The sequence below is a fragment of the Gavialis gangeticus genome, unplaced genomic scaffold (genome assembly GCF_001723915.1).
Source record: "Gavialis gangeticus isolate Ggan-Ray unplaced genomic scaffold, GavGan_comp1, whole genome shotgun sequence".
Classification (NCBI taxonomy): Eukaryota; Metazoa; Chordata; order Crocodylia; family Gavialidae; genus Gavialis; species Gavialis gangeticus.
Genome location: NW_017729032.1, coordinates 206,462,551 through 206,474,852, shown reverse-complemented (window position 1 = coordinate 206,474,852; position 12,302 = coordinate 206,462,551). Strand labels below are relative to the sequence as shown.

General features: G+C 39.4%; 1 protein-coding gene and 1 long non-coding RNA gene across 2 annotated transcripts in view; one reads left to right on the top strand and one right to left on the bottom strand.

Annotated features, from left to right (window-relative positions):
• PDXK (pyridoxal (pyridoxine, vitamin B6) kinase) overlaps positions 1-9,162 on the top strand; it is a 47,479-nt gene extending 38,317 nt beyond the window's left edge. Inside the window, exons 8-12 of the mRNA XM_019523874.1 lie at positions 508-553; positions 3,402-3,513; positions 4,904-5,040; positions 5,734-5,800; positions 6,612-9,162. Coding sequence (XP_019379419.1) covers positions 508-553; positions 3,402-3,513; positions 4,904-5,040; positions 5,734-5,800; positions 6,612-6,724 — 475 coding nt within the window. The 3' untranslated portion in view covers positions 6,725-9,162. The remainder of the gene's footprint in view (positions 1-507; positions 554-3,401; positions 3,514-4,903; positions 5,041-5,733; positions 5,801-6,611) is intronic.
• Positions 9,163-12,008: 2,846 nt separating this feature from the next.
• The window catches only part of LOC109302931, a 9,512-nt gene continuing 9,218 nt past the window's right edge, over positions 12,009-12,302 (bottom strand). Inside the window, exon 2 of the long non-coding RNA XR_002098966.1 lies at positions 12,009-12,278. This is a non-coding gene — a long non-coding RNA (uncharacterized LOC109302931). The remainder of the gene's footprint in view (positions 12,279-12,302) is intronic.

The following is a 12,302-nucleotide window of genomic DNA, read 5'->3' as shown; positions in this document are numbered from 1 at the left end:
AAATTTTCTATTGCCCCATTAAAAAAGTAATATTCTGGCTGAAAATGGAAATATCTTGATTTAGAAATACCCCCCTAATAATGACTCCATTGGAGTTGTAGTTCAGGTGTCTCATGCGCCTTTCTCTTCTGTAGTCTGGGCTCCTTGCTCAGACCCCGATGATGCACCAGGCCTCCTTTCCTTTGAAGAGAGAGAGTTGTATAGTTTCATGGGAGTCTATAAGTAAGGTGATAGGTTTTTCTGAGGCAATCAGAATTCCTACAAGAAGTACTTGACTAGTCACAGGGGTCATATTCACAGGTATTCACAATTTTGAACAACTTTAAAGCAAGACAAATGTGTATCTATTGTCTGTCAGGACTTCTGTGTACAACCACGGTCTAATGCAGTAAATTGCTTTAGATTGACTTGCAAACAAGATATTGTATGTTCAAAATATTCATCCTGGTTAAAAAAGAGAGGTTGCTTCTAATATTGTCTTTTTAAAATTTGTTTTCTTGACTCTAGGTTACTCACGGGAAGAAAGATTCACACAGAAAAAGAAGCTATAGAGGTAGGTGGGGTCTGGTGTGCACATCCAGATATCTGCCTGTTACTTTGCTGTTTCTTTTGTCTCTATAAAGCTACAGATAGCCTCATTTCCATCCTTCTTTGTTTCTCTAATGAGTTTTGATAATTTGGGGACATGCTTTGGACACACTGGCTGCATCCACACGAGTGTGGCCATGCAGTTGGTGGCACTGCAGACACATCTGTGGCACCACATACTGCAGGTTAAGTTGTTCTTTGTGCTGCAAGGGAGCAGCATGGAGGATTGGGGGTTTTTTGACACCTTGATATCCAGGCATCAGAAAAGCCCATGGGGAAAAAAAAAGCAGAGTGGTGCACGTGGCAGCAGTGTGTGCCGCCCGAAGCTGGAGCTTGGCCAGCCAGAGCTGCTCTCTGCTGCCAGCCAGGCTCCACGTGGCAGGATTGCCACCACTGCGACCCTAGAAAGCCCCCAGGTCCCTGGGTAAGGCTGCTGTGGCCAGCCCAGTGCTGGCCCCAGTCTTCCCTTTTCCACCTGGGGTAACTTGCTGTGCAATAGAGAGCACATGTTTCCCAGGGACAACTAGTGGTGGCACAAGGTGCGCTACCACTATTTGTCGCTGGGGAACCAAGTGTCCACGCACGTATGGACACGGTCACAATATTTTTGCTTTCAAAGGTCCAGCACCAAATGGAAAATCTTTCCCAAAGTATTAAGGAAAAAGGAAGTGAGGATGGAGGGGTAATAAATATTTCACCCTGAACCAAGTATTTATGGAAGGGGGAGGAGAGGGAAGCATCATGTATTGTAAATCTTGCCCCGTCCACAATGGAAAAATGCCCTAATTAAGATGAAAACTGTACTCAGTCCTAAAAGTAGCTGTAGATGACAGTGTTATGCTAGCAGCTCCCTCTGTTGGCAGTATCCAGCTCCTTTGATAGCTCCTATGTTGCTTATATGATGTGCTAGAGAGGAAAAAAATTCTGACTAGCTCTGTAATACTACAAGGCGGGAAGGATTGGGGTCTGGATTGTTTTCCTGCTGCAGATCACAAGGAACAAGATTTTTTACTAAAAGGGAACAGATGGTTTAATATCCAGAAAGTTGAATGGCAGGATGGCAGTCCAGGGTGTGCAAAGGTTTAGAACCCTGCTGCATGTTTTGGTGGTTAGATGCTTCCAAGTTGCAAGCACAGAGGGTCATGATACTGGTATGGAGAGCTGATATTCCCAGTTTCAGAAGCATGCTGTTTTGAGGAGAGGAATTAGCACTGTAGGGAGACACTTTTTCTCAAGAAAATGCTGAAATCTGCAGTCAGAACAGAAAATGGTAGAAGAATATGGTGACTTAGGAAGGATTCAGTTCTGTTCCAGCACACTTCATTTCAGTGATTGTGATTAAAATGCTTTGCTGAATGGACTCTGGGGTTATTTCTTCTGATTTGATTTGTCTACTTTCCTGTGGGAACCCAAGTTTCAGGCAAACGGTGGCTGTAACAACACCCAGGAGAGCAGTCAGACTGTAGCAGTGCTGATGTTTTTAGCTTTTCCTGTGGCAAAGCCATCTGAATGTCAATTACTGATTATCTTTTTTCCAGTAGAGATCACATTCTCTTTTTATTTTTATTTCTGTTTTGCATCCCCCTGGTATGCTCTACCCAGGGAAAACCCTTCATCAACTTGCTGCTAGTTACAACAGTGTGTGCTATTCTTATCCTCATTGGTAGAACCAAGCGCCCAAGTATTCACTTAAGGAGTGAGCTTTATGTTGGGAAGGTTAGTTTTTATGCACATATGAAAGCTTTAATATGCTAGTGAGTAGTGATTTTACAAATGAATTATCCATCAATCAGTCTGATTGCTATACAGCTGCCAAATCCTGACCCTTTTTTGCTAATAAAAATCTCTCTTAGCGTTATTTCTAGATGAGAATATTTTTATGTTGGTAGTAATAAAAGTATGTTTTGCATTGAAAATTGGTTTCTAATGTTGCTTGTGTGTGTGCATATGTGGCTTTGTGGACATGCTTTTCTTCCACTGCCTGAAAGACACAGGCCTGGCCTGTGAAGACAAATTCCCAAGCTGGAATCCTTGTTCCACTGAAACCAATAGATGTTTTTGTTGTTGACTTCATTGGGATCAGAATTTTACCCCAAGTCTAGATTGAGATTAATTCTAGCATTATCCCTAACTAAACAGAGCCAGTTGTTAATGTAGTGGAGAATGAATCCTGAAATGGGAAATACTAAAATTCTTGAAGAACTTTCCAGTATAGAAGAAAATTTGATTTTTTTTCTGTTACTTCATAGATGCATTGTACAAGCTGGATAGGTAACTGCTTTTTACCATATGTGCGTGTGTGAAGAAGTCTGCTTAAGTAACTTCAAAGCTTAGAAGAAAGGAAAGCAGCACAGAATAAAATAATAGAAATAAGTCCTTATTCAGTGCTTCTGAGTCATAAGTAAACTGAGAAGATCTTTTGTTAAATTCTTCTAGGGGATTTAATATTTTATCTGCTGCTTATGATAAATCCATTACTGAAATCACTGATTCTTTTGTGAAATCAAACTCTCACCCATAGCAACCAACTGTGATGTCACAAGTGGTGGATTATTATTTCAAGTTAGAAATACAGAAACAGGAAATATGTATCTGTATAAAGTACAACACTTGCATGTTTGTGTACATATACACAATTTATACATACAAGCTTTGAAACATGCCAATACCTAGTTCCCAAAATGAAAAGGGGATTGAGAAGCCTCAGATAAATTCCCTCTGAGGGTTGCAGGGACCAGTATTACTGAAGCAAACATATCCAGAATCCGTGAGTGATATGCAATAAAATGGTTTTGTTTTTCACACTTGGGAAGGTAATGGATATGCTTCATGCTATGGGACCAGAGACTGTGGTGATCACCAGCTCAGATCTACAGGCACCTCTAGGAAACGACTACCTAATTGCACTGGGGAGCCAAAGAAAAAGTAAGTGATGGTTTTGCGGGGGAGGGGTTGTTTGTTTTTTAAACAGTTCTTTGTTTCTGTTGCTTCAAATTGCTTTCATGAAAGCAAGGGGCAGTTTAGTTGCATAGGTTTGCTCTAGGTTTGGCAGTCAAAATCAAATATCACACTATTCTTTTGACAGAATAGGCCATTCCTTCCACATTGTTTATATTTGCTTCTGTTCCCTCAACATTTTCCTTGCAGGAATACTAAGCTTGCTCTCTAAGCTTCAAGTATTGTATGAAGTTTTTATGCTAAAGGAGTGCCATTGTGTGGAGATGGCAAATAATCCTGCTCTTTCTTTGCCCATGCAATATAAATCTAGAGGTGGCAGGCTGGGTTGCCAAATAAAAAAATTTAGTGAAATAGAAACTTGTATAAGAAACGGCTGATATTTTTCAGTGCTATTCATTTATATATGTCTGTAAATAAGCTGCTTTTTCCATAAATTTCATTCTGATCATTTCAAATGTTCCTAACAGGGCAGAGGTAGGCTACTCCTCCATTTTTAATACAACCCAGAGGCCACAAGTTTCAGTAGATGATGCCCCATCTTGATTTCAGCAACTTCCACATGCACCAGACTCACTGAATCAACTGCTGTTGAGATCAAGGTGGAAAAAATTATGCTGTAACTTGTACGTGCTGTGGTTTGCTATTCTATAAGGAAGGTTAAGATGTGACGTATCACCTCCATCTTATCCAAATGGGCTAGGGACAGAAATTACACATAAACAGGCGTAATTGATTAGAAACCGGTTCAGATCTGTAACACAACAGAAGTTCAGTGCACATAAACCACTTTCAAAGGGGCCAAACTACTTTAAGATAAACATGGCTGGATGTAGTATCAGACTTAGCTGATTTAGGTTAAATTGGTTTATTGAACTTCTGCCCCATACCCCCACTAGATTCAACTAAACTCACAACCCCCCAGCATCCAAGGGTGCTTTGCACCTCCTTTGCAAACCTCCCCCCACCCACTCTTTGCAAGGTGGGTGGGCTAGCCTTGGCCCAAGCATCTGGTCCAGCTGAGCAGGAAGCCATCCTCTAGCGGCCCATGGCTTCCAGCCTAGGTCACTGCTGGCATGTGGCTGCATTTCTGGAATCAAAGTGAATGTTCAGGCTTTTTGACTGTCTGTACTTAGCACTAATGTGAAGTGTAAGGGTTGCTACTGTGTTTTCCAGTCTGACAGAGTATGAGGGACAACACAGTTTGAAAAAAACTATCAGAAAGTGACCATCTTTAAGATCCTCTTCAGAACTTATCAATTTAATGCTGGAAACCCTGCTGGAACTGTTGTTTGGTGATCTTACTCTTGTATTATTTGGGGAAGAAAGCCGATTATTTAAATGTGCCTTTACATTGTAGCTGAAGCAGATGGTACAAAAGTGATGCAGAGAATTCGTGTGGAGTCTCCTAAAGTGGATGCTGTCTTTGTTGGAACAGGAGACTTGTTTGCTGCTATGCTCTTGGCCTGGACACACAAACATCCAAACAATCTTAAGGTATAATGTTTGGGGGGTTTCTATCATCCCATGGCAAATACTGCAATTAACTATTTCTTTCACTTTTTTTCCCCCCACTGGTTCCACGAAATGGAGATCTGGCACTTTTTGAAAGAGTTTGAGCTGTTTCTATGGCTGAGTTCCATCTTGGAAACTTAAAAATTCTGGTTATATAAAATGACTTTTATAAATATCTGCAGTTGGAAAGGATATTTTTTCCTTCTGTACCCAGAGAACACCCTTTTGAATAGTATCTTTGAGTGATGGATTACTATCCTTTGAATGGCAGTTCACCTAGAATATCTCTTTATGTAGTCTGTGAACTGATTTTTGGGATGTTGCTCAATCTGAGATATTGTATATAGATAACTTTTTGAATCCTTGGTTCATAAAAAGAGCCTAAAATCAGGTATCAGTTTAAGGGTCTTATTTTATGGCTCTTCTGGATACTGCATTCTTGCTTTGGACATTTTGTTCCTGGTTTATTACTTTGGATTATTAAAGAATTCCAAAGATTTTTGGGCCATATATTACATTCACTGCCAAACTCTCTCTGTGCTTTTATAGAGTTGAACAACTCAGTTTTCTTTTACCTTTCAAATTATCCTCTAAACTTTACCTTTCAAAAGCACTGCTAATAACTTGAGTAATTGAAATATGAGTGAAACCTGAATGTATTTCCTGTGATCACAGGTGGCATGTGAAAAGACTGTATCAGCCATGCAACATGTTCTACAAAGGACCATCACAAGTGCAAAAGGTAATCAGTTCACTCTATGCTCCTGAATTTATTCTCTTCACATCCTCTTTGAAACAAAAGTCTGAAATATTTTTGAGTTTCAGCACTGCAGAAGTCTCCTGCACTCTGTACAGCAGGGTATTAGGGAATTCCAGTGCTGGGGCTAGAGTTAGCCCAGCTGCTGGTCTGTTTCCCCCTGTGTTCTTTGTTCTTGCTTTGGGTAATATGGTGATAAAAATGTCACTAGCCATTTTGTGCTAGTGTTGCAACAGGTGTGGATTTGTATTACTGCTAGAGCAGTGATGTGAGAATTTGTAGCAAAGCTGAGTGCAGCAATATGAAGGAGCCTCATCACTGGTGAATAATTTTCTTCTTCCTGTATATGTTAGGACTGGAATGGATTTCTCAACTGGTAATGAGCAGTGCATTTGTGTCTAGCTGAAGAGATTACTCTTTAACTAGCCTTACCCTTGGAAGTGGAGGAGAATGCAGCTTTGAGCATATATTTGACTGTACTAGCACATCAGCTTGGCACTTCCCACCTAGGATATGTGCATGTGTGTTGTTGCTGAGCTCTTTCAGTTTCCATGAAGGTCCAAAGAAAAGTTGCATGACCTCAGAACTTATCTGGATCAGTCTATAAGCAATGATAAAACAATAAGAATAATTCTGGGAGACTTGAGGGGCCTAAGGATTTTGAAGTGCCAGACGGCTCCTAGGATATTAGGGCAGATGGGGAGAAGAAGAAAAAATGATAGTGGGAAAGGAAAGAAGCCATGTTTTTTTCTCTTTTTTTGTTACTGCTATTGACATTTCAATATCATATTTTTAGCACAGGCTGGAGAAGGAAACAAACCAAACTCAGCCCAGCTGGAATTGAGGATGGTCCAAAGCAAAAAGGACATAGAAAACCCAGCGATGATAATAAAAGCTACTGTGTTATAAAGGCTGTATGTCTCCTAATAACGCACAATGTATTGATGTCCTCTTTTTCTTTCCTGTAAATTGTAATGTTTGCCTTAGATCTGTGACAGAAACCTGACTTCCATGAAATAGCACCCAGCATAGACAGATACCTATTATCAAACATATGTGCTGGCCTGGCTTGGTTTAAAAGCAAAACAGCAAGTATTGAAACTTACTGCAAGGTATCAAAATGGCTGTGAAATTCACTCAGTCTTTTATTACCCTGGGCAACTGAGTACAAGGGTTCCTGACTTGCCAAAGACATTGGGTGTGAATTTGCTAGTAGAGCTGACTGACTGGAGCCTATGCAGTAGTAATGCATCTTGTGCCAATTGTGTTGGCTACCTGCTCCTTTTGCTGAATCCAGTTGGTAGCCTGCTGTGGTGTTCAGCATTTCAATTACTCTAAAATCAAGTATGATTAAAACTGTCCAGAAGGTCCAGGATGGGTGTAGGGAGTTACTTGAGAGATGTTTTGCTTTCAGTACTCCGCAGAGGTCTTGAGGTGTCATTTCATGTTTCTGATAACTGCTCCTGTCTCGAGCCTATAAATGATTACACAGTTCCAATTTCTACAGGTGCTAATCGCTTTATTCTCAGCGACAAGCATCCACATGACTTTCTTCCCATGTCCCACTCCAAAAAAGATGGACAACAATGAATGAATAACTATTTACTAGCACTGCATAGAAACTTATAACTCTACCTCTGAAAGCAGACTTCATTCCTTTTTTACTAAAGATTATTCAAGACAAAGCTTCCTTATGAAAAGAAAATAATGTGGCTACCTACTTTGAAAGCTAAGTAACCTATTAGCAATTTTTATCCATTGGAATACTGTGCTACTGATTACCTTCATTATTTGCTGAGGACAGTTTAGTCTTCATGGATAGTTCTATTTATAAACACCAGAGGGCAGTTCTACTTAATACAAATGAGTTGTCTGTTTCATTTGTAAATGCACTGTGTAGGGAAAGGCTGGGTTAGTTATAAGCTTGCTCATGGTGAGTGATGTGTAGAAAAATTGTTGTTCATAGTGCCATTCTTTGCAATAGTCCATTTTCAGAACCATTTTTCTTGTGCTGCAGAACAAATAGTAACTTTATGTTCATTATTCAAATAAGTTGCTAGAGATTTTATCAGAGCAAAGATTTTATATATGCAGTTTATTCCATTTTATATTTATCATTTATATTGCTATATTCTTATATTCATATCAAGTTTCTTTGAATCTCTCGTGAGCAAGATGGACAATATTGCTTGTCTGTTTCATGCTTGTGTATAGCGGGATGTTGAAATATATCTAGATAGCTCTACTGTTCTCTCATAATCACTGTAGTACCTGAGCACCTCAGTATAACAGTTCCCCTGGCCTAGCTTTTTCTTTCTTTTTATGGAACAGCTGGGGAAATATAATTCCTATTTTTTTTATCAGACTTCTGTTCCCTGAAGTTTTTGTAGAATGGGGCCTCAGTCCTTTGCAGTTCCCTGCATACTCTCAGGCACATCTTATATTTACTGTTTTTCTGCGGGAGGTCTTGACCACATACAGCTTCTGTTGACCTCCGTGAGCAGTCACAAGTTCTTGACATCTCTTGGCATGTGGACTTCTCCTGGTAGCACAGAAATTGCACTTTTGTACAATAGCAGAGATCAGATGTTCACCAAGAAGGGAGGGCAGCTTTGTTTTGCGCAGCAAAAACGTGAGGTCATTGTCTCCTGTGTTCCTCCCCAGCATCATTCTCCTGGCAAGGGTTGTCTAATTTATAATCAGTGTCAGTGATCTAGCTTGAGCCACTCTCCCTCACTCCTGCCAACAAACCCGGGTCTGGTTTTAAAGTCTGCAGTTGTGCAAGTTATCTTCACTGAGTTCCTGTGTGGACTTCCTGTCATTGGTACTGTTGTTTGGCCTCTAGTGGGGGCAAACAAAACTATTTTTACAGCTAATGTTAGGCTGAACTGATTTTTTTTTTTTCTCGTTAATAGGACAAAGGTAGTACAATTCATAGGCCTCTTAAATCCCTCATTTTCAGTCAGTAAATGCCATTTAAGTAAATGCATTTTGTAATAGATTTAGAGAACTCTCAGGTTTTGTCCTAGGTAGCTAACGATTTCATAATCAAGTCTGATTTTGCTCTGTAATTACAAATTTGTCTTTCTTATTTAAGAAACAGAAAAAGAATCCATAGATTACCTAGTAAACTTGACTGCTGCCACAATTTACGATAACCACTGCCATGAAATAACTGTAGCAATAATAATTCTGGTGTCAAATGAAGTGTAGCCATCTACACTGAAGGGGGGAGCTTGTGACAGCCCTCTAAATCTTGTAAAGGTGGTAAACAGTACCTTTTTTCCTCTGTATTGTGTTTTTAAACTTTTAATTAGTTTTGTTTCTTGTTAATCACTTCTCATAAATATATAGAGAAACAGCTCTTTATATTCGTCAATTGTCCATTTTAATATAGATACAGTAAAAGCTCTGTTATCTGGCATCCCCTGGGAATGGGGGATGCTGGTTAATCAAACATGCACCGTTCGGTACACTCCCCGGTGTCAGTGTGCCGTGGGACAGGGAGGGGGCCCTGCGCAAGCTGCTTTGCCCCATGCAGGCTGCTTTGTCTTGGGCCGTGGGCTGAAGAAGTGGCAAAGAAAAACTCGGCTCGCAGCGGCGAAACGGGAATTCTCCCGGAAGTGGTACTTCCAGTTTTGCTTTTGCCGCGAGCCTCAGATGCCAGTTATTAGAGTTTTCTGGCTAATAAAGTGCCAGTTAACACAGCTTTTGCTGTTTATCTTACTATGGAAGCTGCATGGGAAATCTTAACTTCTAGAGACAACAGTTTTTGAACAAAAAGGATATTTCACTGCTGCATCTCTGGAGGCTTTTGCATTGCTTGAGTTGTAAATTTAACCTTATTCCATCCAGAATCTTTATTTCTCCATGGCTTAAGGCAAATTTCAGGTTCTTCATTTAAAAGAAAACAAAGTTCATAATCCTTCCTCCCTTTTTGAAATCGTAGTAGTAATAACAATAGTCTATCCAAGTTTCTTGCTATCAAGAGACCGTACATGTGACAAACATGTGATAATTGCTACCAAAACAAGTCCTTTTTAGCATGAAGGGAAAAATATATTAGTTTGTGGATCTACAGAAATGGCCCTGATGGGAACATTTAGTTTTGATTTGTTTGTTTTAAACCAACAGGAGTTGGACTGAATTATCGTTTAGCACAGATTTTTTTTTTTTTTTTTTTTTTATCTGGAAAGCAGAGCTGAAAGCACATTTTACCATAAGATAGAGTAGGGGCAAGCTAATAAGGAACTAAACACGTGTGTTAGCAGGTTGGAGCACTGACCGAGGTCAGATATTGGGAATGCAGCAGTGGCTTGTTCCTGATGCTTCAGAGGAAGGTGGAGCACTTCAGTCATTGACCTCTAGCTTAATAGCTATGACATTGTAAGAAATTAATATAATATTCAGGAGAAAGCAGGAGAGGAAACATCTGCTTTAAAAGCTGAGCTAGCAGTTCAGATTTTTCTACTGACAAGATTTGGCAGCCACTGCCTGAAAGTAAATTGTGTTGAAGATAGTGGGATTTGCTTATATGTTATTGGATTTAACTGCCCATTGAATTACTGCAAATATGGTTAGACCTATGTGGAAGGTTTAGAATAATGCTTGGCCTCTTAATAATGGAGGAATCATTAAAAAAACTCCTGTAAATACATATGGTATTTACCTTTTTGTAATTGAAACACACAGACATAGATATTTAAAAATATTGAAGCTATGCATAAAATGTAGGTTCATTTTTCCTTGTTAAATGTTATACTGCACTTTTTTTCCTAGTGTGCATGTGTGCGTGTGTGTAGGGCAGTGGCTTTTTTGTTTTTTGTTTTCATTTAAGAACACAATTTAGAGCAAAATACATCAACTCAGCACAATCATATCCAATCAACCTTATGTTCCCCTTTTGTGGATGTGACATCCACAAAGATGTCAGATATCCAGGTTGTAGCCGTGTTGGTCTAAAGGAACAGGCAGTCAGGACTTGTACTAGAGATGATATCTTTTATTAGACCAACAAGATTGTTGAAAAATATTTCTTTAAAGAAATTGTAGAATTTTTGGCAAAAATCTTGTTGGTCTAATAAAAGATATCTCTACTGCGAGTCCTGATTCACAAAAATAGCATTCATAATGAAATTATTTGTGGAACAACCAGGAAATGTTTGTTTTCCTTGTCCTTCAGGACATCTAACCATTATTTATTACAAGAAAGTGACCAGATCTCAGGAGTTGTGAGTCTTATCCATAGGCATCGACTCTGTAGGTGATCTGGGGCTAAAGCACCCATGGAGGAAATTTAGCGGGTGCTCAGCACCCATGAGCCATGTTGGGCATGCTGGGTTGAAGTAATATGCTTCCTCTTCTGTGCATGGGTGGAGCTTGGTGCAGGAACGCAGAAAAACCCCACCTGCCAGCAAAAACCAAAGTTGGTGCCTGTGGTCTTATCTCCTCACAAATCCTTATGCAAAAAAACAACTAAATGATAACTAAGGTAAGCCAAAAGGGCGTCTGTTAACTGCAGAGGGCAAGCACCTTGGCAGAGACTACTAGATTCAGTAAATTCTGTTCAGTAATTTTTATGACTAGTAAGAAAATGGAAGGTTCCTGTTGTTTGCTACAGCTAATCAGTTTGTATTTCAGTCCTTTTCTGGTAATGAAATTTTCAGTCCATGTGTACAGCCATTTTGATTAGTGCAATTTCACTAATTTGTGGAGCCATTTTGGTAGACCAAAACTTACCTTAAAATGAATTATTTTCTCTATTCTGGCCTGAATGTACCTTTCATGTGCTCTAAACTTTGACTTCCTTGAAAGTTACATGGATAAACTCATCATGATAATGTCAAAGAAATGTGGTTTGTGGAAATTTTATTTTCGCTTGGTATAAGCGCACTTTTTTAAAAAGCTTGTAGTAAAATAGCTAACTAAAATGTTTGTTTGGTGATTTACACTTTCAAATGTAATGAATCTGTAATCAAAATCCTATACTGGGGTGGGCAAAATGTGGCCCGTGGGCCAGACGTGGCCCACCAGGCCATTCTATCCAGCCCGTGGGGCCCCTAAAAAATTTAGAAAATTAATACTTATCTGCCCCTGGCTGCCTGTCATGTGGCCATCAATGACTTGCCAAAACTCAGTAAGCGACCCTCTGCCCAAAATAATTGCCCACCCCTGTCCTATATAAAATATTCGGAGGACCAAGGTTTCTAGCTAAAAATACTGCCTTGTTTAGACGTATCTTATACTTATTTTGATTGGAAAGTGATGATTTTTTGTGTGATATTGTTACGGTGATTGTATTAATTTATTTTATGATATGTGGCAAGAAAGATTGTAATAAATGTCTACATTTAATATATTGTGTGTAACATCCAAAAAAGGATCTAAATGTTGGACCATTTCAGAATTAAAGAGAACAAGAACAGTTGATAGTCTTCCTGGGTAAAGTGAATTCAATTGAAGACTTTTTTTTTTTTTTAATTGGGTA